General features: G+C 32.7%; 5 protein-coding genes across 5 annotated transcripts; 1 reads left to right on the top strand and 4 right to left on the bottom strand.

The window, feature by feature from the left end:
• The first annotated feature begins 184 nt into the window (after positions 1-184).
• Positions 185-4,460, top strand: LOC130935633 (serine/threonine-protein phosphatase PP2A catalytic subunit). The gene is made up of 11 exons (XM_057865467.1): positions 185-484; positions 1,342-1,398; positions 1,621-1,704; positions 2,033-2,104; positions 2,291-2,362; positions 2,627-2,667; positions 2,917-2,983; positions 3,284-3,475; positions 3,571-3,660; positions 3,749-3,856; positions 3,936-4,460. Exons 1-11 carry the CDS (start codon positions 392-394, stop codon positions 3,999-4,001), a joined length of 942 nt encoding a protein of 313 aa, XP_057721450.1. The 5' UTR covers positions 185-391; the 3' UTR covers positions 4,002-4,460.
• A 526-nt stretch (positions 4,461-4,986) lies between these two features.
• Positions 4,987-8,263, bottom strand: LOC130935632 (lipid phosphate phosphatase delta). The gene is made up of 8 exons (XM_057865466.1): positions 7,766-8,263; positions 7,557-7,652; positions 7,372-7,446; positions 7,112-7,242; positions 6,588-6,691; positions 6,375-6,503; positions 6,137-6,252; positions 4,987-5,544 (listed from the first exon to the last, which is right to left on the bottom strand). The coding sequence occupies exons 1-8, from the start codon at positions 7,931-7,933 to the stop codon at positions 5,152-5,154; spliced, it is 1,212 nt and encodes a 403-aa protein (XP_057721449.1). The 5' UTR covers positions 7,934-8,263; the 3' UTR covers positions 4,987-5,151.
• Positions 8,264-11,622: 3,359 nt separating this feature from the next.
• Positions 11,623-14,503, bottom strand: LOC130933690 (fatty acyl-CoA reductase 2, chloroplastic-like). The gene is made up of 9 exons (XM_057863310.1): positions 14,104-14,503; positions 13,905-14,008; positions 13,594-13,793; positions 13,402-13,502; positions 13,081-13,291; positions 12,785-12,946; positions 12,561-12,642; positions 12,054-12,448; positions 11,623-11,959 (listed from the first exon to the last, which is right to left on the bottom strand). Exons 1-9 carry the CDS (start codon positions 14,501-14,503, stop codon positions 11,794-11,796), a joined length of 1,821 nt encoding a protein of 606 aa, XP_057719293.1. The 3' UTR covers positions 11,623-11,793.
• An 884-nt stretch (positions 14,504-15,387) lies between these two features.
• Positions 15,388-18,675, bottom strand: LOC130936384 (uncharacterized). The gene is made up of 3 exons (XM_057866448.1): positions 18,416-18,675; positions 17,846-18,169; positions 15,388-16,073 (listed from the first exon to the last, which is right to left on the bottom strand). Exons 1-3 carry the CDS (start codon positions 18,659-18,661, stop codon positions 15,540-15,542), a joined length of 1,104 nt encoding a protein of 367 aa, XP_057722431.1. The 5' UTR covers positions 18,662-18,675; the 3' UTR covers positions 15,388-15,539.
• A 3,372-nt stretch (positions 18,676-22,047) lies between these two features.
• LOC130936766 (protein WHAT'S THIS FACTOR 9, mitochondrial-like) lies at positions 22,048-23,868 on the bottom strand. The gene has a single exon (XM_057866920.1). The coding sequence runs from the start codon at positions 23,574-23,576 to the stop codon at positions 22,365-22,367; it is 1,212 nt and encodes a 403-aa protein (XP_057722903.1). The 5' UTR covers positions 23,577-23,868; the 3' UTR covers positions 22,048-22,364.
• Positions 23,869-24,813: the final 945 nt, after the last annotated feature.

The raw sequence follows: 24,813 nt of genomic DNA, 5'->3' as shown, positions 1-24,813 counted from the left end.
TTATCTCAATAAAAAATTACGTGGCCCAGCGTGATTGGAAGGAATGAAGTCTTTCCCTCGTTATAACCGCAAGCAAATTCAAAAAAATCCAAATAATAATAATAATAATAATAATAATAATAAATAATGAATTATTGGACACCGTGCAATTCAAGCGCTATAGAAAGCACTTTCTTGCAACTTCACGCGCCCTCTTTCTTTTTCTCTCTCCATTTTTGGAGGTTGCTCTCGTTCCTTCTCGACACTCCCTCACTCTGACACCCTTCACGGCGAAAATCGCCACCGCTGAATCAATCTTTCTCCGCCTAGGGTTAGGGTTTCCCCTAATCCCCCGACGCACAAGCACCTTTCGCCGTCGCGCTTCCGATTCTGCAGAGAGAGGACCACCACGATGGGCGCAAATTCGTTGCCATCTGACTCCACTCATGATCTCGACGAGCAGATCTCGCAGCTCATGCAGTGCAAGCCACTTTCTGAGCAACAGGTTTGATTCGATTTGGCCTCAATGCTCAGGATCTGCTTCCTTCCCGAACAAAATCGTTCTCGCATGCATACGCAATAATTAACCTTGATTTTTCTGTTTAGTGATTAGTTTTTGGCTCTTTCTCGCTGCGAATTAGGAATGTATTTGTTGTCGATGAAAATCCATGAGTGAAACTATGCTTAATTTCGGGAAATGAGAGTGAGATGATGATATTGATTTGCTGTGATCTGTTGTAGATCAAATAGGAATTGATAAAGTAGTTTTTGGTTCACGAGAAGCGATTTTTTCAGCTGCGAAATTGGCTTCAAGATTTGTGCGGAGATTTATGTTACTGTGTTACGAATTTGGAAGCTTCGCATAAGAAGGCGCAGGTTCTCTGTTTTTGACACTGCGTTTTAGATTCTTGGAACTATTGCTGGTTCTTAAGATACTTGAGAAAGCGAGGTAATTTAGTGAATAAAATCAGGTGGTGAGAATTATAAAAAAATCTGGCTCTGTTTGCGTCATGTTGGATACTTGGATCAGGCGTTGGCTCACTGTGGGCTGTGTTTAATACATTATGTGGGGTGCCGCCATCTCTAATCTGTTGCTTTTTGTATTTGACAATTTTCCTTGTTTTCCTTGCAACATTCTGAAAAGTATTGAGATTAGAGATGGCAAAAATGTTTGGGTTTCATTGATAAATGTTATTTATTCTCCATATAAAGAGTATCCTTTCGTATTGATTGGCTTTGTGTTGTTTATTTTAAGCAATATGTTTTTTATGTTCTTTATTCGGGAGTATTTTCAAATATCATTTACTTCTCTTATCATCGGTTTATTTTGCAAAATAATTTTTTTTCCTTCTATGTGTGTAGGTTAGAGTTTTATGTGAGAAGGCTAAGGAGATTTTAATGGATGAAAGTAATGTGCAGGTGCAACTCTCGTTACTTTAACCATTTCAGACTTTCAGTTATATATTATCCCCTTGTTTGGGTTCATTAGTCTGATATAATTACTTTCTATACTTGATTTTCTTTCTATATAGCTTTTTGCCAACACTAACCATATCACTTTAGTTCAGTGAGACTTCTAATTTTGTTCTTATTTAGAGAGATAAATCATTAATTTTATCTGGTGTCTCTCCTCTACCACAGCCTGTGAAAAGCCCCGTGACAATTTGTGGTGATATTCATGGGCAGTTTCATGATCTTGCTGAACTATTTCGGATTGGAGGGAAGGTACCACTTTCTGACTATGACTTTCTTTTTGTATCCAGTCTTATGTTCCAGCTGGGGAATAAATATTTTTACTAAATAATTGAGACCTGACAAAGAATATGATTTTAAAGATTAAGTGCATCATAGGTAGTTTGGAGTATATTGCAAAAAATGCAGGAATCACTCATTCCCTTCATTGGAAACCTAATATCCCTAGCACTTTAATTTTGCAAAATGATATTCATATTCATGTTCATGATAATGATACATCTTTCTGTCAGTTTCTGTTAATATTCTTAGCACATTATTATCTGGATGTGGAATCTAAATACACCCCTTATGTTTACAGTGTCCAGATACTAATTACTTGTTTATGGGTGATTACGTGGACCGAGGATATTATTCAGTTGAGACTGTAACGGTAAGCTCAATCGAGATAAAAAATTTGATCTTCACCTTTTGGTAGTTATTTTGTTGAATCCCCCTCATCTCTCTCCCCCTCTGCCAACCTTTATAAGGTGCATATATGATATTCATAAATTAGGTTGAGTTTATGATATTCAAATGACCCTAAACTCTAGATGAGCTAATAAGTTATTCTTTGCAGCTGCTTGTGGCACTGAAAGTGCGGTATCCTCAACGAATAACCATTCTTAGAGGAAACCATGAAAGCCGTCAGGTATGCATTTTCACTCTTAATTGATCAAAACTATAATTTGACTATGTTTGCTGAGGTCATTTATGGAATTTATGTTTGAACTTGTATAGTACTCATATTCTTGAGTGGCACAAAAACTAGCTAGGCAGTAGGCTCAGAAGCTTTTGTTTATTATAGTTGTTATTGCTTGACAAGTAAGCACTTTTGGCATTTGATTCAAAGACTTGCTTTGGTGTATGTTTCTTGTTGAGCTAATTGTTCATCTCTGTTGTTGATTTTATGCAGATCACACAAGTATATGGATTTTACGATGAGTGCCTAAGAAAGTGAGTTTACAACATCATCATTAAGAGATCCAATTGGGCAAAACTGTAGGAGTTTCTGTTTTGACAAAGATTTGTATGCATATTTTGCTGTAAATTGTTTCAACTGAAGTTCACAAGCAATTGGATCTACATTCAGATCCAGTTTGTCTTGTGCTCAATTGATCTGTTGATCGTGGATGTCACTGTGTTGTTTTGGTTTCATGCACTGAAACAATCACATTTCTTGTTTATTCATTATCTATTTTGCAGGTATGGTAGTGCTAATGTCTGGAAGATCTTTACAGACCTTTTTGATTTTTTTCCTCTGACCGCATTGGTTAGTACTTTCTTTTCGCCTTGTATTTATGACTTTATTCTATGATATGTTTGTACATGTAACTTGTGACTTATTCTATCCGTGTATAACAATGCAAGATCGCCAATAATTAGCTTTTTTTTTTAAAGTTAGCTTTTGTTTAAAGAGATTCAAATAATTCCTTTGTATATATCTACTTGTCAATAAATTCCCTGTGTTGGAAAAAATACTAAATAAATTAGGAATCGTTGTTCAAAAATTGCTGTGTTGGTTACAGCCTTTTGGTAATCTTGCCTCTAATTTAATGCATGTCCCTTCCAGGTGGAGTCTGAAATTTTCTGTCTGCATGGTGGACTTTCACCTTCAATTGAGACCCTTGATAACATAAGGAGCTTTGATCGTGTTCAAGAGGTTCCTCATGAAGGGGCCATGTGTGATCTTCTGTGGTCTGATCCAGATGACAGATGTGGCTGGGGAATTTCTCCACGGGGTGCTGGATATACTTTTGGCCAGGTAGTGATAGCTTTTAGCTTCTCTACTCCACGTTGAATATGTTTGGTATATCAATATGTCTTTTATACTTTTATTGATCACATTTGTCCTTTCAGGATATATCTGAACAATTTAATCACACAAACAGTCTGAAGCTGATTGCTAGAGCTCATCAGCTGGTTATGGATGGATTTAACTGGGCTCATGTAATTCTCATTCCCGTTGAGTGATCTTCATTTTCTTGCTCTAGAATTATTGGATAAGTTTCAGCTGTGCATTGTTTTGTGGAAATAGGAACAAAAGGTGGTTACGATTTTCAGTGCACCCAACTACTGTTACCGATGTGGGAACATGGCTTCCATATTGGAGGTTGATGATTGCAAGGGCCACACATTTATCCAGGTCTCTCTCACACACACAACTTGTTTGCTCTTGCTCTGCTTTGGTTTGTCTGTGCATAAGTTTGAAATGTCTCTTGCAGTTCGAACCTGCTCCAAGGAGAGGAGAACCTGATGTTACCCGTAGAACTCCCGATTACTTCCTATAATCTAGCTGCTTACTGCCATACTGGTATCGTGGTTATCTATTACTTGTGCACTAATTTCAGATAGATGTGCATTCTCCTTGGTGAGATTGCTGTAAGCATTTAAATCCATGGAGGTATACACGTCCCATGCTTTTTGTGATTGTCCAAAAAGACTGCTTTGATGTATAATAGGGCAGGTAAACATTCCACTGATCTGTGCTCAAGAACTTGCTGGACACACACCCCGTTTGGAGAAGTCGCCAAGATGTGATGACTATATCAGAATATGTATTTTTCCAGCAAAATGTTGATATTTTTTGTTTTTCTTTTCTCTGTCTTTATTTCTTCGTATGTTTTATACCTCCCATTTCATGCTTTAGAAGCTATGAATGGATTTTATCTCATGGATGCTTTTGCTGTGTTTTATTAATTCTGACTATATAATTTGCATGATAATAGTTATTGCTGCTTATTCTTTCTCTCCGCTCTCCCATACAAATTATTTTTAATTTAATCATCATCGATCATCGGTATATCCATCTGCCGTCGTGTGATAACTTGTCATCTTACGATCCTTGACCTCCTCCTATTCAGGTAGCTGCTGTTCTTATTAAATTTTCATTCATGCCTAAGCTTACTCAGCCTTCTCTTGCAGCGATATTATTTCCCCCACTTATCTGGGGCGCAAATTCTTAGCTATACACCAGATGATACTCCAAAGATTATTTGTAGTTTACATTTACATATTTAAATCCAGTGTTTCTACAACTGTATCAAGTACAATCCTTGAGCCAAAATTATTTCTACTCACCGGCTATTGGGTTTCTTTTGAAAGAAGAGAGAAAAAAAAGGAAAAAAGGGGGGGGGGGGGTTACTGGTCAATTCGATAAATTGGTGAAAATTTACCGTGCATAAGAAGCTCCCCAAATGAATTGGTCAGGTGAGTCGGATTAAAGAATTCGTTCAATTTTGGCCTGAAAAAAATCTTTTTTTGTATTCATAAAAGTATTAAAATCAAATTGTAATAAATAAATAAAAATTTATGTATCTATTAGCTAACATTATATACTGAGAAATGAATTTCAGTTTCTATGGCCAGAAGGGGGTATTCCCCTTAGCTATACAAAATTGTGTGTTTGGATAGAGCAACACGTGTGAGAAATCAGTCAAATCACAAACTCAAGTATGTAAAAAGAGATGGCACAAGATCTACTACAGACCATGCAAGGCCAGTATACTGAACAAATCTAATTCCGGTATCAACATCAAATGAGTCCTGCGTTGAAAGCAGCTTTTGGAAGTAACCTTCTTTAGGCTTATTTCCCGTGACTAATGGATTCAATTTCGGGATATAGCTGCTTGACTTTATTGGAATGCCCAATGTGTTTGCAACCACTGGAATCGTCCATTTTGCTAGAGCCTTGCTGCAGAATTTCACAATCAAAATTGTTGGAATCCCCACCAACACTCTTCCCGCAAATACAAGTATCTTCATTTCTGAAGTGAACAAACGAGGCACAAATTCACTGTGAAATTGATGATAAGTTAGCTGTACCCCCGTTACCTGAACATCATTAGCATTTACATCAATATACACGGTACAACGTAATAACAACTTACTAGGAAATAGTACAGCATTGATCACTCCAGTTTTTCCTACTCTAAAATATCCGCTCAGAATAATGTTCATAAATTTAGCTTATCTGAGGAAAACCCCTGGGGGTTGTAGTAGATTCTACTTCAGATTCTTATACTATTGACACTACAAACTTGTGGTGATGTGAAATTGTGAACAACATTGCAAACATTTCAAACATCTGATGTTTCCTTGAGCATATTCAACTGTAACAGTGTAACATGCTAATCTATGGCTGTATCAATTTGACTAAGTATATTTACAATTAAGTATATGACAGCCTACATAGAATTTACGACTAGCCGGAGGTCCCTAACAACATTTAAAATTCAAATTATGTAGCCTCAATATAGAAAGGTTTTGAGATCCAGGAAATAACAATGAATGAATCTCCCATTCTCCCTAACACCTTTTCTTTTGATTTATGGCTACTTCCTAACTTTTGTTTACACTCATTATATCTAAGCCTACACCAAGATGAAATATTTCAGTATTGTTAAAACGGTAAGAAACTGCTTACAATTCCCAATGCAACACCATTGAAACAAGTGTGATATTCAAAACTCGGAGTTGGAATCTCTGGAGTTGGATAAGCAAAAAGCAAGAGGAAGCTCAAGCCAGCCCAAAATGATATAACTGCAACAAAAACAGATAAAGATGAAACAAAGCCATCTTTGCTAAAGAATATAACTTTTCTACTATTGCTAATCATATAGGAAAATGCTATTCTGTGGTAAATTTAGTACTTAGAATAATACCGTTTTGTCCAGAGACCACAAAATTGTCTATGTATTCATCAACTGAAAGCCAAAATGCAAGGATCGCAAGTCCAAAAAGAAGCCCAGCAATGATATCAATCACACTGTGCATGCCAAGATAGACTCTTGCTACAAAAAAGACCAAAATTTTTCATTGCTTCTGTGCAGCAGGATAACAATAGGAAGCCGCTAATAATGTATCAGAAGACCTACCGAAGCCAATGAGAGTCACCAACAATACAACAAGAGGAACTCCAATATAGGTAGCATGGACACCATCTATTTGAGTATGATACAGCACATAGTGCAAAAGGTAGCTGATAAAATACACATTCCAGAGGGAAAAAAAAAAACCCATTAATAACAAGACCAAGGAATTGAAAGCAAAAAGGCTTCATCTTTCTCAAAGGATAATGTGACTTTGAAACATAACATATGTGATTATAAATACATTACCAAGCTCTTACATTGGTTATTTTGACCTCAGTTCATCCCAAAAAAAAAACCACAGATAGACTAATCATTACTAGTAAGTAGCAACCATATACTTGACCTACAAGTCATGCCACAAGTCAATTCTCTAGTAGTACATATCTAGCATCATTCTCAACAGCTCCACCATACAGTTAACATCATTTGTAACTACACCATAGAATTCATTCATGAAATTTTCCACCCCATTCTTAAAACCCAACCAACACATACAAGAACAAAAGTCAAGTGAAAATGATACTTACCCGGATAAGCAAACTGTGTTAAGAGTATGAGAAGAAGGGAGTCCATATTCTAAAGCATTATCTTCTTCATCTTTTGTAGCAGTAATTCTATGGACAGGGGGAGAAGGGGGTCTTGGAGCAGAAACCACATCCTGTTGAATCACAAAAAGTCAAAACCCCCCAACAAAAGCATTTAATTTAACAGGTAAAACCGGTTAATTATACACAAATGAAAGACTGAATCTACTAATTTCATATCAAAAGATAAGTTCACAATTTACCTTTATGCAGTTTCCAGTGTAATCACAAAACGCAATCAACAACGTCATCTGTCTCGCCAATTTACCATGGCCACTCTATAAAGACACCAAAAAAGTAAATTTCTTCACCACAACATCAAAATTATGTTTATATATAAAAAATCCCACGTGTTGATGAGAATCTAATATGATCAACAGTTACACACCCAAAAAAGCAGAGGGAGGAAACCAGTGTAGAAGGGCACAGAAACAACGCAAGACAAACCCGAGAACAATGCATCCAAGAAGCCAAACCGGTAATTCTGCAACACCCCAAAAACGAAAATCGAATAGTAATCAGCATTCATGAATAAAAAAATCGAAAAGATTAGAAATTTGAGAGAATAAGAATCTGGGTATTTTCTGTTTCCGTTACCTGGATCTGAAGGATGAAAGGGACTCCAATATCGACATGGTGAGAAACCCAAGGTTGAAGGAAAGATCTAAGCTTGAAAGTAACATCGAGGAATGAAGCTGTGACAACCCATATCACTATTCCACCCAAAACCGCACCTTGCCACACTGCTGCATCTGCAGCCTCCATTATTATTATTATTATTATTATTATTATTCTCTGCCCAAAATAATCTCCTTAGGAGCAATAGAGAGAGAAGAGAACAAAACGAGATGGGTGAATCAAATTCAAAAGTAGACCATGAATGTTGGAAAAAACCGGTGCTGCAAATATTCAACTTTATTTCTTCGTATCTGAAAATAAAAAAAAAATTGAAAACTAGGAAACTAAATAATAAAGCTGAAGGTTTTGATTTTGAACCATGAATATTATTATAATATTAATTAAAAATATAATATTGGTTTGGAGAATTGGTACTTCTGGAAGAAAAAATTCGTTGGAAGCTAGCTGGCAGATTTAGGAATGTGCATAGAAACTATGGAGATTGGAGAGAGAAGTAAATACTGGTGGCTCCTACTAACGTGTGTACTAACTTTCTAAGCCACACGGCTTACTTAGTAAATTAATTTTAATTTTAAAATTAAGCTTCTTAATTAAAAAGAACAATTCACTTCAAAAAATTAATTTTTAATTTTGTCAATTGTAATCAACGTTTGTTTGGTCTCATTTTTTAAAAAATATTTTTTTAATAATATTTTTTTAAAAGATTTTTTATAAAAATAAAAGTAATTTTATATTTAAATATTTAATGTAAAAAAATATTTCTATCTATCAATTATATTTGAATAAAATAAGATAAAAATATTTTTTTAATATTTATTATGTGAAAAATATCTTTTTTTAAGAAAAAAATATCTTTTAAAAAAGAATGAATATCCCACCCAACTCCTGATAATTATCTTGAATGGACTACGAAGTCCTTGACAAAAAAAATATTCAACCCAACCGGATCTTTTTTTTTAACTGATTAGTCTCTGTACAAAAAAACAACATTGACTTTTTTGACATAAGGACTAATCAGTCCATAAAAGTAAATCTCAGGGATCGGGTTGGGTATTTTTTTGTCAAGGGCCTCGTTGTCTTTCGAGGTAATTGTTAGGAGCTGTTTAAGGTTTTTTCTCTTAAAGAAAAGATGCAAATTATAACTTCTCAAAAAATATGTTTTTTTTTTATTTTTTTAGTGGCTTTACTTTTATTATTAGAAATTTGTCAAACACACTAAAAATATAAAAAAAATCTTTTTTCAATGAAATTTTTTTTTTATCAATTTAATGACATCCAAACAAATATTTAATTTTTTTATAATTATTTTTGTATTCTAATATTCATAATTTTCTTTTTTATCTCTAAATTTTAAATCTTTTGATAAGGAGAAAATTAAAAAAAATTAATATTTAAAAATTAATTAATATTGATTAATAAAAGATTAATGTTTTATACATTTCCTATAATTAAATATAAATTTATTGCAATAATATATAAGTTTTCATTTATTACAATAATAATATATAAGATTTATATTTGGTGTGAAATGGTATCATCTCTTTGTTTGTGGAAGTTACCTGACATGGCATTATTAGGCCGTCCAAAATTTATTGTAAACACCAAACAAACAAAACTTATAATTTTAATGTTTATGTACAATTCTGATATCTGAGAGATGCAATTATTTGGGGAAAAAAATAAATGAAAATATCTATAATCAATAGTAGAAATTGTAATTTTTGAAAATCTTACATGATCAAACAATTAAAATTTAACTAAAAAGCTTAATTGAAAGAACAAATTAAAGTTTAACCCAACTCATCTCAACACAACTCAAGAACACCCTCTATTGCTGCTCCTATATCATCACTTATTGTATTGCATTATATTAAATTAAAGATGAATTAATGATTTCCTTATAATAATATTCAAACATTGGAATCGTCCCCACTAATCAACTTGTTTATGAAGATATTTTTGAGGGAAGCAATGAAGGTCAACGGTGTGGACTGAGGACTCTTGAGTCAAGTTGGCGCCATAGAAACCTTCCAGTCAATACCTGCCAACTACCTCTCTTCGTATTATCTACTGCCCTGAAAAAACAGTTAAAAACATTAATTATAGCTACTAACTCTCAATTTTTGTATATTATTCATTTTAGTTCACTTAATTCATAGTTATTTCTAATTTTTATATGGTTAATTATTTGTTTTAAATATAAAAATTAATTTTTAATTAGTTAATATTATTTTCATTAGAATTTAAAATTAAGATTCAGTGTTTAAAAATTAGGTTTTAGAGTTTTATGCTAAAATATATTTTTAAAAAGTTTGCAGATATTAGTAGAAAAAAGCAAGGTTTTGGAAATTTAATTGGTGATTGAACTAATATAATTAAAGGTTTAAAGGTTCGATCGAAATTTAATTGGGATTAAACTATAGACATAAAATAATATATTTATGTATAAAATATAATTTTTTAAGAAAAAAATGATTTTTTTATAATTTCATATTATTTTTTCTTTCTCTCTCCACTCTTGTTAATTTTTTGTAAACTATAATTTGACTAATGACCATAGTTTTTACTTTTATTTTTTTAATTTGCTAAACATATGTATTAGGTGATTGTGTGATTGTATTTATTAATTTTTTAACTTTTTAATAATTATATTGTATTCATTATTAGTTACTTTGTCGTTTACATATCATTTTTTTTCAATAATTTATATTTTTTAATAACATTTAGTTGTAATAATATTCTTGAAAATATATATTATCATGATTCATAAAAAATAAAATTAGAAAATTGAATGTCATTTTTAATTATCAAAATATTAATAATATTCATATAGTATTTTATCTAATAGTATCATCATTGTATTATATTATTTAAATATAATCTAAAAAAGATAAAAAAACAAAAATAAATATTTAAAAAATAAAAGATATATGAAATCAAATGAATAAACTTTAATTAAATATTTTTATTATTTATAGTCTAATTTATGTATAATTTTATTAATTTTTTAATTAATTTTTATTATTTTAAATTGTCATTTATCATCAATCGTTACAAAATTTAAATTAGTTTTGATATATCACTAAACAAAATTTTAAACCTTTTTAATCAATTAAATTTACTGCATATCATTACTTAACTAAATTATAAAATAATAATTAAATACAACTATTATCTATATTAAAATTGTATATCTTTTCTTTGTATTTTTTTATATAATAATAATATTGAATCATATATAAATTGCCAAATGGATGTATTGTACAATATTTTTTATAAATTAGCTTCCAAATTTAACATTACCTTTACATATCGTCTAATCTATCCCTAACAACAATATATCATTTTAAATCTATAGTATAATTAATTTAATTTTTCGCACATCACAGATGTTAATTTAGTTATAATAATTTTAAGTGGGATCATTTACTTATAGAATGAAGATTCAGAATTTGTGTATGTACTTAAATGAATGAGAAAACATTGTACTTGCAAGGATCAAGAATCCAAGATAAACTAAGAATCAAATTACACTAATCTGGTTTACAAACAAATATTAATTTGACTTAGGTGAGTGTCAATTTCATCTAGTGCATTATCAACCACTCATTCCACCAATACAGCACGGAATTAATGACTTGTGGGTTCCATGAATCATGGTTTGAATTTGAATCATTCAAAGCAAAATAGTATTCTGTAATACACACCAACCATACAATTTTCTTTTGCACTCACTTTTTCCACAAACACAAAAACACATGACATCACTAGTGAATTCTCTACCAAAGGAAATATTCAGAAATTTGATTGTTCATAAATTACAGTGGGATGTTGAAACTTGAAAACCTTACTCATCATGTGGTTCTAGCCATTTTTCTACCAAGTAAAGAAGGAAAATAAAACTATATATATATTCTATTTATATATTTTTATTACAGTTAGTTGCAAATGTTGAAATAAGGCACATGATTGATGATTCAATCTCACTAACTACCCATCCCTCTTCCTTTCATGACATGTCTCCTTAGACCTGGTATGTGGACATTGGTTATGTAATTTCCCCAATCTATGCTCTTTGCATCAAATCCAAAGTCCCTCTTTTCTTCTTCAGACATGCTCTCAATCAATGTTTGAGTATTGCTGTTATCAAACCTGCACCAACAAGAGACTAAGAATTTATTTAATCATTCTTTTAATTTATTCTTCAAAAAATGTATGGTTGAAATTTCTTTAGTAAGTATCTAACCTTCCACCATAAAATGTATATGGCTCATAGATATTAGCCAAGTACTTTGCTTGTTCCACTGATTTTCTGCATATATTTTCAAGCTTTTGAGACACTTCTTTTGAGAGTGTTATATCAGTAAGGCCACTCTTCTGAATAGCATCTTTCCAAATGTGATCAGAGAATTCTTGAGTGGAGCTAAAAAGCTTCATCATTGGAACTTGGATTGGCCTACCATTTGAGTCAATGCATGGTGAGGAGCTGTAATGTTCATAGAGCAATCTTGCCAATTCCCTGAAGACTAAAGGGTTCACCACAGATGAAGCAATTTGGTAGACATTGATCTCTGGCTTCTTGCTGATTCCATGCATTGCCATTGCTGCTAACATTGCATTAACTACCATGTCTGCTGGCACCTGTGCATTCAGGTTCATCCAAAGAACTATGGTTATATATGAATGCAATTTTGTGCTTTTCCCATTTGTTTTTCTTGTGAAAGAATCAAACTTTTAAGTCTCACTAACTTACTACGTCGAGCACTCCATTCGGGTCTACCAAGAAACCAGTTAGCTGCCCTTTACCATAGCAAAGAACTATTGGATCCATCATCCTAATTGTGGCAAGAAAAATGTGAGTTATTGTATAGAAATTTCGCCAGCGAGCTCCAGCTTTCGTAAGGAACAAGCTACTAGACAAGTTCCATTAGTCTTTCACTTTGGTGTTACTTTTCTTTAGAGGGAGATGGATAGTACCTGTTTCCTTCCATCCAACCAGGAAATGGCTCCTTGAAGGTGCTTTCTATAACACTTGGTCGAATTATGACAACCGGAACATCCTCCCTCACTTTGTCTATCATCATTTCTCCCATGGCCTTGGTGAAAACATAAGTATCCTGCCATCCATGTCTTCTAGCCCTATTATGACATTCACTTGCATCAAAATATATTATGCATCTTAAGAATCATCTACAATTTGTGTGATCAAAATCTATATAGGAGGCAGAACGTTTCTGAGTTTCCTAAGGGCAAAATATTAGGACACTCAATACCTTTCTAGACCCAACTCCCTCATCTTTTGAGCTAAGATGTTGTCCTCAAAGTTGCCCTTGTAACTTGAAACCAGATTGATTTCGCTTTCGATATCCAATGTGGGAAGGACTTTTGATGAACCTTTAGGCAAAAAGTTTTCGCTTGCTATGCAATCTCCGATGCTGAAAGGCTTTTCCAATATTCTACCATGTCTTTGTCCATTAACATAAGCTGCAAAATCACAAGAAAGAATATGGGGTAACCAATGTGACATTACTTCTTTCAATAGTTATAGTTTCTGATAATCTTTCGCACTTTTCGACCTACTGGTGTCATTTTACCTGTTGAAACTTGTAGAAAAAGCTTAAGCTTCTTGCATTTTTTGGCAATGCTCATAAGGTGGCAGGGTCCTCTGGTGTTTATGTTGATAGCAGTGTCATATCTGAGATTATAGTCAAATTATATAACTCTAAGAAAATGGGGAAACTTTAACAGTGATGGAGAAGTAATCTGGTGAATTAGAAGATAATAACCTTTCATCAAATGTAGTATTAGCTGCTGAATTCACAATTACATCCACCTCATCTGCAATAACAGCAGAAGAATCCTCATCTAGTCCAAGATTGGATTCACAAATATTTCCTACAACCGGAACTAGCTTGCTCATCATAAAGGTTTTGAATGTTTTTCCATGGATTTGCCGAAGGCATCCGAAAAGTTCTGTATTTATGATCTAAATCATAAAAAAGAAACAAAAAAAGATCATAAAATCAGGAAGTAAAAGTGTAAAACCATGAAACCTGACAAATGTAAACTGAGGATACAAAATATCAGAAAAGCATACTTCATTGTTCAATCTATCTATTGCAGCTTGCTTATTCTCTGCCTTAATCAAAAGGTACATCTTGCTGACATCCGGTTCTGTCCTTAAAATCTTCTCAATAAGAACTAAGATTAATAGCAAATGAGTGTTAATTGTGCATCATAAGTTTAAAAGCAGTAGAACCATGGTCCAAATTCCATAATCATAGATAGACTAATACCTTTTGCTAGAAAGCCAGTTGCACCAGTTATAAAAAACTTCTTCCCTCTGAGAAACTTGACAATTCCTATGCCATCTTCCACTCCTATTAATGCATTGGATGCTGATCCACCATAACTCACCAAATCCTTCACTACAATCTCTCCGTGGCTTTTCGCATTTTGCGACAAGACGAAGCTTCCCGGATCCATGATAGTAGTTGCACTGTGTTCTGTGTTGATAAATGTAGGTCTTTCTTGTAATATAGAAGAAAGGCCAGAAGAATTTTTCACATTTCCACCCCCTTGACAATGCACAATGTTTGTCCTTCTTGTAAAGGACAAGTGGTTGTTATTGTTCTGATTCACTCTGGTGATTTTATGGGGTAGAGTTGAGGAAGAACTAAGGGAGAAAATTCCCATGATTAGAAGGGAAAATGAGAATCCAGTTCAAGAGAAAAGATTGCTGCACCTAAAGATGATGCAGGTAAAAATGGTTGACTTGAAACCTTAGCTAATTCTTTCCTAAACAATAACAAAAACAATTTAGTGGAGGTAAAAAAAGAAAGGTAGAATGAATTTGGTTGGTCTGATATAAAGAATACAAAGTAGAATGGATTTAGGATGAAGGAATTGGATGTTTGAGTACTTATAATAATACTAACTATTTTATGAAATGTTAATAGTATCTTATATCGGCTCTCTTTTTGCCATCCCTTCATTTTCTTTCCCTTTTTTGATTAATCTTCTTAAGTAAGTGGAGTTTTCTATGATTTCTTCTTTCCTGGAAAATATAGGGGAAGAAAGGGTGTGGGAGATTTTGAGCTAAAATATAGATGTAGTGTAGATTAAATGATAATAGTATTGTTATGTAAATGTGATAATAAATAGTTAACACTAAATATATCTACTATGATTGAATTTATTTATTTGTTTTTAAATTTTTCTTCTTATCTCAGAAGAAATCTTATAACTCCAGCATACCTTTTTCCAAGCAGAGAAAAATTACATGTCTAACTCTGTAGGTTCACACTTTAAACCAGAAAGTGATGGATTCCACAAATGAGAAACATGAGATAATGATTTCTCATTTCTTTGAAAGAGAATAGTCCCATATTTTTCTTTTAATATTTACCATAAGAACATAAGAGTTTGTTTAGTTTCTGTTTTCAATTTCAGTATTTTCTGATTTTAGAATTTTGTAAGTGAAAATAATAAAATTCTGTTTTCACTTTCCTCTTTTTTATTTACAAAATCTTGAAAATAGAAAATGAAAACGCAAAAAGGACTAGACTTTTTTACAAGGAACTCTAAAATCATACACAATTAATAACTGACATGATACATTATGCCCAGAATCAGTAATACATATGTTAAAGCTATAACAATTAGCAGCAACCATTTCTTTAGCCCAAAGAAAGAAAGAAATACAAAGAAAAAAAAGGTCCAATTTTACACATCATGTATTCAAAGGTGATCTCCAATCAAGATTCTCTTGTGGATAATCATCATCTTTCTGTAGCTCCTTAGGTGGTAAAAAACAGTCCATGGATAGGCCTGGGACATTGAAAGCAACATCATCAATGGTCCAAGACTCTTCCATCCGCGTAACGGCAGGTCCTGCCCTCAGATTATCACCAAACCTGGTGATAATCACGGTGGACCTGCCGCCATGCGCAATCATGACGCCGTCCACCATTCTATAATCCTCAATCGTTGTTGACATTGTTGTTTCCCAATAAGTAGGGTGAGTACCAGGTGACTGAATCCTTGTGAGGAAAGAGTCTTCAAGGTACACTAGAAGGCCATTTTTCTGGCTGAAGTATCCAAATGTGACATGCTTGATCATCTCTGCCGTGTTATCACTGCGATCAACAAGGTCCTTCTGATTTGCTGACAGCTTTAGAACGAAACAATCAGTGGCCATGATTTCTTTCTCTCCCATGTACTGTGCACCACTGAATACAGCAGACACTGCCAAAGGATCTAGTCCCTACAATATTAACAACTGAAATGTTAAAACGATACAATAATAAGTACATAATGAATACAAGAAAAATAAGTGGTCTTGGTACGAAGATCGAGAAGTGTACGAAATTAGTCTCACATCGGAAAAAACGGGAAAAAATGAGTAATTTATAAGATGAGAGACAGATTAATTTGATACATTTTATATCCGTAGTGGCCCAAAATATTAATAAGAGGTGTCTCTTTACTTAGATGCTGATCAAGTCAAGTCACTATTCTACGGATTTTCATGGTGTTCATAGTTTCAGAGAGTGGACCATATGGAAAAAAGATAACGTTTTCCCCATGACAAAGTAAATTGATATTTGAGAGTCTTTTGTTTTTGTCTTGACATATTGAGACATTTTCCACTATAGAGAGAATCTTAAAACTAATTAGCCATGCCAAACTAATTACACATGCATGATGAATTGATGATGATGATGGGTTCCTATTTGAAGCAGGCTCCGAAAATAAAGAAAAGGAAAAACAAGAATGTGGTTAGATCGAAACAAAACAGGGGAATTTTAGTAAGGAAACAAAGATCCATTGTATTGGCCGGTAGCATATGCAGAATAAAGACAAGTTTCATATTAATTAAATGGAAAATAACACTTCCACCAGCATTTATGATTATATTTCATCACAAGTCCAAATCATCCACACAATTTCTGGATAAATGTATAATCATTGAATCTTTTCTCTTAATAATCCTAAATTTCAAACCCCACCATATTACAGACTTAAAGAGGCTCTCATTCCTTACACTATTATATTACAAATGAGATTAAGGTTTGGTTTGGAGAAATTTTTATTTTTTAAAAATAGTTTATAAAAACTAATTTTTAAGAGATATATTTTTTAAAATTATAATATTTATGTTTAATAAATTAAATTAAAAATGATATTTAATATACACAAGTAATACCAACTATATTTGATAAAATAATTTTTAGAATTTAAAAATATTATAATAAACATTAATATAAAAATTAAAGTTGGATATTAATTAATATATAAAGTTATATTAAATTTTTTAATTTTGATAAGTAAAAATTAATTTTAAAATTTTTTTAAAAGTACTTCTAACTTTTAAAAATTACAAATATAAATACATAAATTTTTTTATTTACAAAAAAAAGCCTTGTGTTTTTGAAAAGTATAAATATTTTTTCAAAAAACTTTACTAAATCAAATCTAAAACAGATAATCAGTTCATGGAGCTAACAATACAGTTAGGTGTCAACACCATCAATTTGCTTATAATATTAGAGTTGGCATAATAATCTTGTCAGAGCCAAACATCACTAGATTGGCGCTTAGATCCCAAATAAATCATTTAAGAAATGTCCCAAAACACCACCAACAATTTTGGAACCAAACATTACCCCATGATCAAACCTTGCTGACACCAAAACAAACTAGTACTAAGGTTGTGTTTGGTAACTGTATTTGATAAATATATTAAGACAGAAATATACTCCAAAATTTTAATTTGACACTTTCACAAGGAAAAAATATTAGGTGTTTTTTAGTGCAAATTATAACTCCTACAATGATGTATTAATTAAATGACAAGTTATTAACAGAATATTTATAACATCGAAAATATTTGGTAACAAAAAAAATTAATAAAAAACAGTCATAATTTACTTTTAGTATTCATTAATTATTGCGACAATTAATGAATGCTAAATAAAATAAGTTTTGGCTGTTTTTTTTGTTCTCCTAACATTACTGATGTGAGGGTGAATTCACCTGAACAGCTCTCCGAAGAGGGCGCACGCCGCCTTTGGCGGCATGGGGGACGAGCCAAGGGGTATGGCGCCACGCGACGGTGCCATCGGAGCCGGCAACAACCTTGTGACCGGCGACAACCAACTCAATCTGCCACTTATGAGGTATCATTTGCCAGATGACAAAGCAGCCTTTTTCTAATACTCCTGCAGTGGCTCCAACCTCATCCACCACACCCATTGCCACCTTCCCCGTTGCAAACACAGTCTTCACCGTCCCTTCTAACTTCCGGCACCCTGTTGCTGCCGTGAAGTGTTGGATAATGTACTCAGCTGATGATGACACCTGTCACAATAAAAAGAAAGACTCATTTTGCATCAATGTGAGTGGACATAGAGTAGAGTTATTGTTAGAGAGAGTTAAAGTAAAAGGTGAGAGTAGATGTGAAAAAGTTAGTATGTTTAGAATAAATGAGATGCACATGGGGGAGAAAGAAGGACACATTCCTTTTCTTTGCAAAAGAAAGGAAAGAAAAAACTGCAAGTGGGGATAGCATTCCACTGACAACAAAATTAAAGAATGCATGCATGCCTGGGCATGGTTGAGGGAAGGGAGAGAAGGGTGGGGAGGGACAGGGAAGAGAGGACAAGCCAGGACACTGAGGAGAAGCTTCAGATCAGGGTGCTTCTTGTTGAAGTGAGACTTGATGCAGCTCCAGTTTCGCCATGCATGGAGAACCTTCTTAGAAGAAGAAGAAGAAGAAGAAGAGGTTTGGTGGTCAACTTGGTCGTTGATTGGTTCCACTTCTGAGAGAGTTGCGAGCCGACCCATCATCATCTTCTTCTTCTTCTTATGAGAATGAGAGAATGAATGAAGAGTTCACAAAGGAAGACACTCTTTAAAAAGAAACACCCACACACACCTTGCTAGATCCTCTTCTTTTCTGCTTTACCACACTCTCTACATTGGTGCGTGTGCCTCACTACCTATCTTTTAATAACAAAATTAAAACGTTAATTTTTCGGATGGTAAAATAAGGTGAAAAATTAATTGAAGTCGAATTGACGTGAAATTAATATCTAAGAGTCGTTAGATAAAAACTTTATCAAATCAGTCAAATTATCTAACAACTCTCAGATATAATCAACTTTAGGTAAAGTCGACTGTACCTGAGTTTTTACAGTACTATAGAATAACTCATTATGTACCAACGAGTTATAATTCAAATAATATAGTCTTTCCTATATTCACTCCTTACTTTTTAAAAAAAATAACTCACTACATATTTTGAGGATAGATCGATTTGAACATCAATCCCCCTTTAAGTATGATACTTACTATGATACGAGGGGAATGTGGATCCCACACATATAAAGTAGCAACTTAGGGATGGGATCATGGGATGAAAGAAAATCCTACTTTCTTGGACTTCCAGATTCACTGTTGGATGCTTCCCACAAATCAAATCGGTCACTAATTCAGGTAAAAAATACATGATTTCATTCAACTACTGCTACCATCTTTTTAGCAGATTTATATTATTCATAAAGTTGGCCCATGCTTACTTTATATTTAGAAATGCAATTGGCCTGAGGAAATCAACGTTTCTTAACTTCTTGTAATATAAAATAATAAATAAAAAACCATATATAATTTATCTTTATCAGTTCTATTATTTGTTACTTTAAAGTGGATAACACATGCAAATGCAGAAAAATAAAAGGAACCTGCACGTCATCACGTGTTGTGCATCTTTTCTTAAATGAAAACAGTAGCATGGAATGTGTAGAAATTAGAATGGTACGTGCTGAAACAGAATTGCAGAAACGAATTCAAGCCATCTTGTTCATGCATTTTTTTTGTATTACTGTAATCTCACCAACTAATAGTGGTGATAAGTGAAAATCCTACTTAATCAGTAAAAAAAAAAAAATAATTCCACATCATTAAATAAAATTTTACACCATTAAAAACACTAACAATAATAAGTAATTAATGACTACAAATCACTAATAAATAATCCGACATTTTTACCAAATTATATAATATATGTATTAATATTTTAGTTATTATTTGTATATGAATATATTTTCGTCTCAGTAATTATTCTATTTATTACCCCAAAAAAATAAAACAAAACAAAATAACTCAACTCGCCAAACAGTAGATTTCATATACTTTTGTGGAATGACATCTGAAGTCATCATAACACTGTATAAATTAATAAAAACAAGTCACAACACTGCATACTTCACAATTATAGCCTACTAAGATCCGAATCAATGGGGGAAATTTTAAAAAATTCGTACACTTTTTGGCTTTTGTGTATATTAGTTCAGTAGTTATCTTAAATAATATTGAATGTATGTACGAGACGCCTAAATTTATTAGGCTTCATTTAGTTATAAAGACAAGATATTAAAAATAAAAAATAAAAATTAGTATTTTTATATTTTATTTAATAATAAATTAAATATTTTTTATTATTAGTAATAAACTAAATATAAATAACAGATTATAAAAATTTAATTCATTACATTTTTTATACAAAAATATTAAAATATAATTATACAAAAATTTATAAAAATAATAAAAAGAAAATAAAAAAGTACATCTCTTATTAGTATTTTTATTTTTTTGTCAGAAAAAAATATAAAATATATTAATTTAATAATTTTTAAAATACAATATTTATATCTTATATATTAAATATAATTTTATAATTTTGTATTTCTATTTTAATGTCCGTACTTATAAATAAATCGAAAATATTTAATAATAAAAAATTTAACCAAAATCAATTAAAATTATTTTATTTTAATAATTAATAAATATTAAATAAAATAATTCTAACTATGTCTAACACTAGCATAAACAAACAAGGTATAATATACGAATATTTCTACACCGTGCCAAATTCTTTGACTTTGACTTATATACATGTGTGTAATGGAGAGTAGGCGCGTGGAATAGTAATGCTATGTATAAATGAAGCGAGAGGGTGGTGAAGGGGTTAGTGAAGTGAGGAGAAGGAGCTTTTAAGGGAGGCAATGCAATTTAGTTGACGTGTCCACATCGCCTCTCGTTTGCAATTATTCTATTTCTGGTAGTTCGGTGCGAATAAGGGTGCCATATGCTTTGTTTTTTACTTTTCTCTAATGTCCTTGTGTTTTTAGCATTGCATATTTCTGCTTAACATTTTTTAGATTCATTCAACGATCAAGTTGGTGGGACTCGTGGCTCTTGTTTGTTGATAGCCAAGCTTTATGAAATTCACTACATTATTCTGTTTATTACTATTGCTATTATTATTATTTTGCCGTCGGTCAAACGGAAGCGCAAAACCGATGACTAAGTATATGAATAAGAAATTAGAAATCTAATCTAAATATCTAAATATGTAAATGAATTTGAGCTAATACCACTCGATACTTAGTGTATGTTTGGATTACAGTTTGTAAACGGGAGTTTGAATAAAATTAATTTTGCAAACTTGATTTTAATAAAAAGTAAGTTTGTGTTAAGTAATTTATGTTTGGCAATATTTATATCAAAATGGATTATAGTAAAATAAATATTGTTTGAATTATACTATTCAAAATCACTTTTAGATATAAAATTACTAAAATAGACATCAACTTAAATAATTTTTGTATATTATTTTAATTTAGATATTTGAATAGATCTTATTAATTAATTCTATAATAAAATTAATATTTATACACTAAAATAAAAATAATATATAAAAATTGACAAAATATACTTTTAATTAAAACTAACAAAATATAAATTTTAGAGAGTATTAAAAATAATAAAAAAATTAAATATTTATTTTGGTAATAATTGAAATAAATCAAAAAAAATTTTATGATATTTTTTATATAGTATATTTTTAGTATTCTTAGAACTCTTTTTTAATATGTTATAATTTTTTATTATTATTATTTAAAATTAATTTTTTGTTTAATTTACTTTTTTAATAGGATCAATATATTATATTAAAAAAAAATAAAAATAATACAAAAAATTATAATTATAAAAATATATAATATCAAATAAATAATTAATAAAAAAATAGTAAATAATAGAAAAAGATAATTCGTATAAACAAAAATAATATAAATAATACAATAATATGTATAAAGAATAAAATTGGTAAAAAATAAATAAAAATTGAATATTGATGACCAAAAATTACAACTTTTAAGATATCTAAACGTACTTCTCTTTGAACGTGGTTGCCAAACACACCTTAGTAGTTGCTAGTCAGTGTAGACTTCTGCTATTTTCTGGTCCCGCTTCCAATTTAATTTTGTCGTATCTTTTGGCTTTACTACCTCAAGGATTAATCTTTTAATTTCTACAGGAATGTTTTTGTTTAGAGATTTTTTCCTACTTATACTTTGTTCCTGAGTTTCTTTATAAACAAGAAACTACCTGGAAATGAATGGGCATATGCATGCATGAAGATTCAAGAATGGGACAAACAAAATCTGAAGATTAAATTACAAAGAATGTGTTTAACTAACACTAAAACAAATTATTCATTTTCTGAATCCGAAACCTCATTCTCACACAACTCATCACTCGATTCAACCTCTTCAGAATCCTCTCCTCCGTGACCATGAGGATCGGCCTCCTCTACCAGGGCGCCTTTGGCCCGGTAGAGAAGGCCGGTTCTCATGACATGGTAAAACTTGTCTCTATGGCGAGCAAGTGGATGAGGATCCACAAGCTTGCCACTCTGATAAGCTTCTCTGAGAGTGACAGTAATAGTCTTACACTTGAGAGACAAGTAAAAGATGCCAGGGTAGCGAGTGAAAATCCTTGTAAACTTATGCGGAAGACTCAATTCTTCTCTCAAACTCCGAAGGTAGTTCCTCTTTGTTTTCTTATGAATACTCAAACTCAGAAACTCGTGCAGAACTCCAACAACCCTCTTCTCCATCAAATCACTTTCAGGATCAATTTTACTGCAATCTGCATACGGAGATATGTATGGAAGCTTCTCGAACTCTTCCATCCAACTCCTAACCTTTTTCTGAGATCCGTAACCTCTCGGGAACCTCATCGGAAATACTAATGCCGCTTTTCCTCTCTTCGATTCTCTGCACTCATTCATCTTCTGTAATGCTGAAACCGCCAGATCTTCCCGCCATTGCGATACTTTCAGTCCGCTCAAGCCGTTAGGGTACTTTACCAGCTGGAACTGTTCGGGAAATTTGGGGATTAGGGTTTTCTCGAAGCAATCGGAGAGGCCGAGGTCCCATTTCAGAGGCTGGAGTGCGTGCAGCGGCGCCGTTTTGGTTCTCATCATCATCAGCACCTTCGAGAGCCTCTCCACGGCGTCGTTTTCGTGGCTCTGGTGGATTTCTTCTTCGAGCGAATCGAGGAGCTTTGCGGTGTCGGTGAGGCGGAAGCAGGGGAGGGATGGCCAGCGAGGGTGCGGGAATTCCTCGAAGAGGGAAGGATAGCGGCGGAGGAAACGGAGGACGGGGACTGTCAGCCCGAGGAGCTTCTGCCAGTCGGCGACGGACTTCGCCGTCAGGAATCCGGCGGAGGAGCGCTTCACGGCGTCCTTGAGGAGGCAAGCGGCTTTTAGATCGGTTTCTTTGTCGATGATGTGGTCGAGGCTTCGGTTCTTCACCCACTTGAGCCGCACCTTCACTATGCTCCGCTGCCATTGCTGCTGGTGGTGGTGGCAGAGCTTGAGAAATTGAAAGACGCGATTTTTGTTTCCGAAATGGTTCATGCTTGCAGGGAAACTCTTCTGGAGGTAATAATTTACAAAAACCCCAATATAACCCTAGCATTCCTGTTTTTGTTATGGTTTTTTCTCGGTGGCCATTTTTTGGGGGTAGCGGGAGGGAGGGGCGGCGCCGGGCGCGGAGGTTGATGCTCATAATCTTGCTTTAAGCATAATAGGCTAGTGAGTGTGATCAGAGAAAGATAATGGGCCAAGGTTTATGGAGTGGAGTCCAAAAAAAAATTGTAAATGGCTCTTTGGTATAAACCCAAGAATAAGTAACATTGCACCATTCTAGACCAAAAACAATAAAAGCAACATTGCACCATCGCAGCCTGTCCATGACCACCAAAAAATTTTTACATAGACTTCATCCACAAAAAAATAAATATTATTTTTTTGTTTTTAAAATAGTGAACATTCATACATAGAAGTTATAGAGTAATTCTAGGCCTATCAAATTGAACTGTAGAACAGCAATAGAGGATCTGTTAAAGGCCCAACAGAGGTGTCTAGTATGATCCAAGCAAAAGTTTAACTATATATATTGTAGGAAACATTTCAAGTGCACCGGGAGTACCGATGCTTCAGTCATTTTAACAGTTAATCTGAATTATAAAAAGTGTATATAATATATATTAATTAAAATTAACGATTAAAACAATTGGTGCACTAATACTCCCCGATATACTTGAAATGTTTCCTATATTACATAGACAGCGATTTCTTATCGCTTTGGATATTACTTAACACGAATAGAAAATAAATTTTGATGGATTAAATAGCTAACGTATCTTATTGAACTAACGAAACTTTATGGTATAATTATCAATTTTGGTAAGACCACATGCGAATTCATTATAACTTCCTATTTGAAGCAGGCTCCGAAAATAAAGAAAAGGAAAAACAAGAATGTGGTTAGATCGAAACAAAAGGGGAATTTTAGTAAGGAAACAAAGATCCATTATATTGGCCGTAGCATATGCAGAATAAAGACAAGTTTCATATTAATTAAATGGAAAATAACACTTCCACCAGCATTTATGAATATATTTCATCACAAGGTCCAAATCAGCCACACAATTTCTGGATAAATATATACATCATTGAATCTTTTCTCTTAATAATCCTAAATTCCAAACCCCACCATATTACATACTTAAAGAGGCTCTCGTTCCTCACATTATTATATTACAAATGAGATTATAATTTGGTTCGGTAAAATTTTTATTTTTTAAAAGTA

The sequence above is a fragment of the Arachis stenosperma genome, chromosome 6 (assembly GCF_014773155.1).
Source record: "Arachis stenosperma cultivar V10309 chromosome 6, arast.V10309.gnm1.PFL2, whole genome shotgun sequence".
Taxonomy (NCBI): domain Eukaryota; kingdom Viridiplantae; phylum Streptophyta; class Magnoliopsida; order Fabales; family Fabaceae; genus Arachis; species Arachis stenosperma.
The sequence above is the reverse complement of the archived record's forward strand: the minus strand, read 5'-3'. Positions and strand labels throughout refer to the sequence as shown.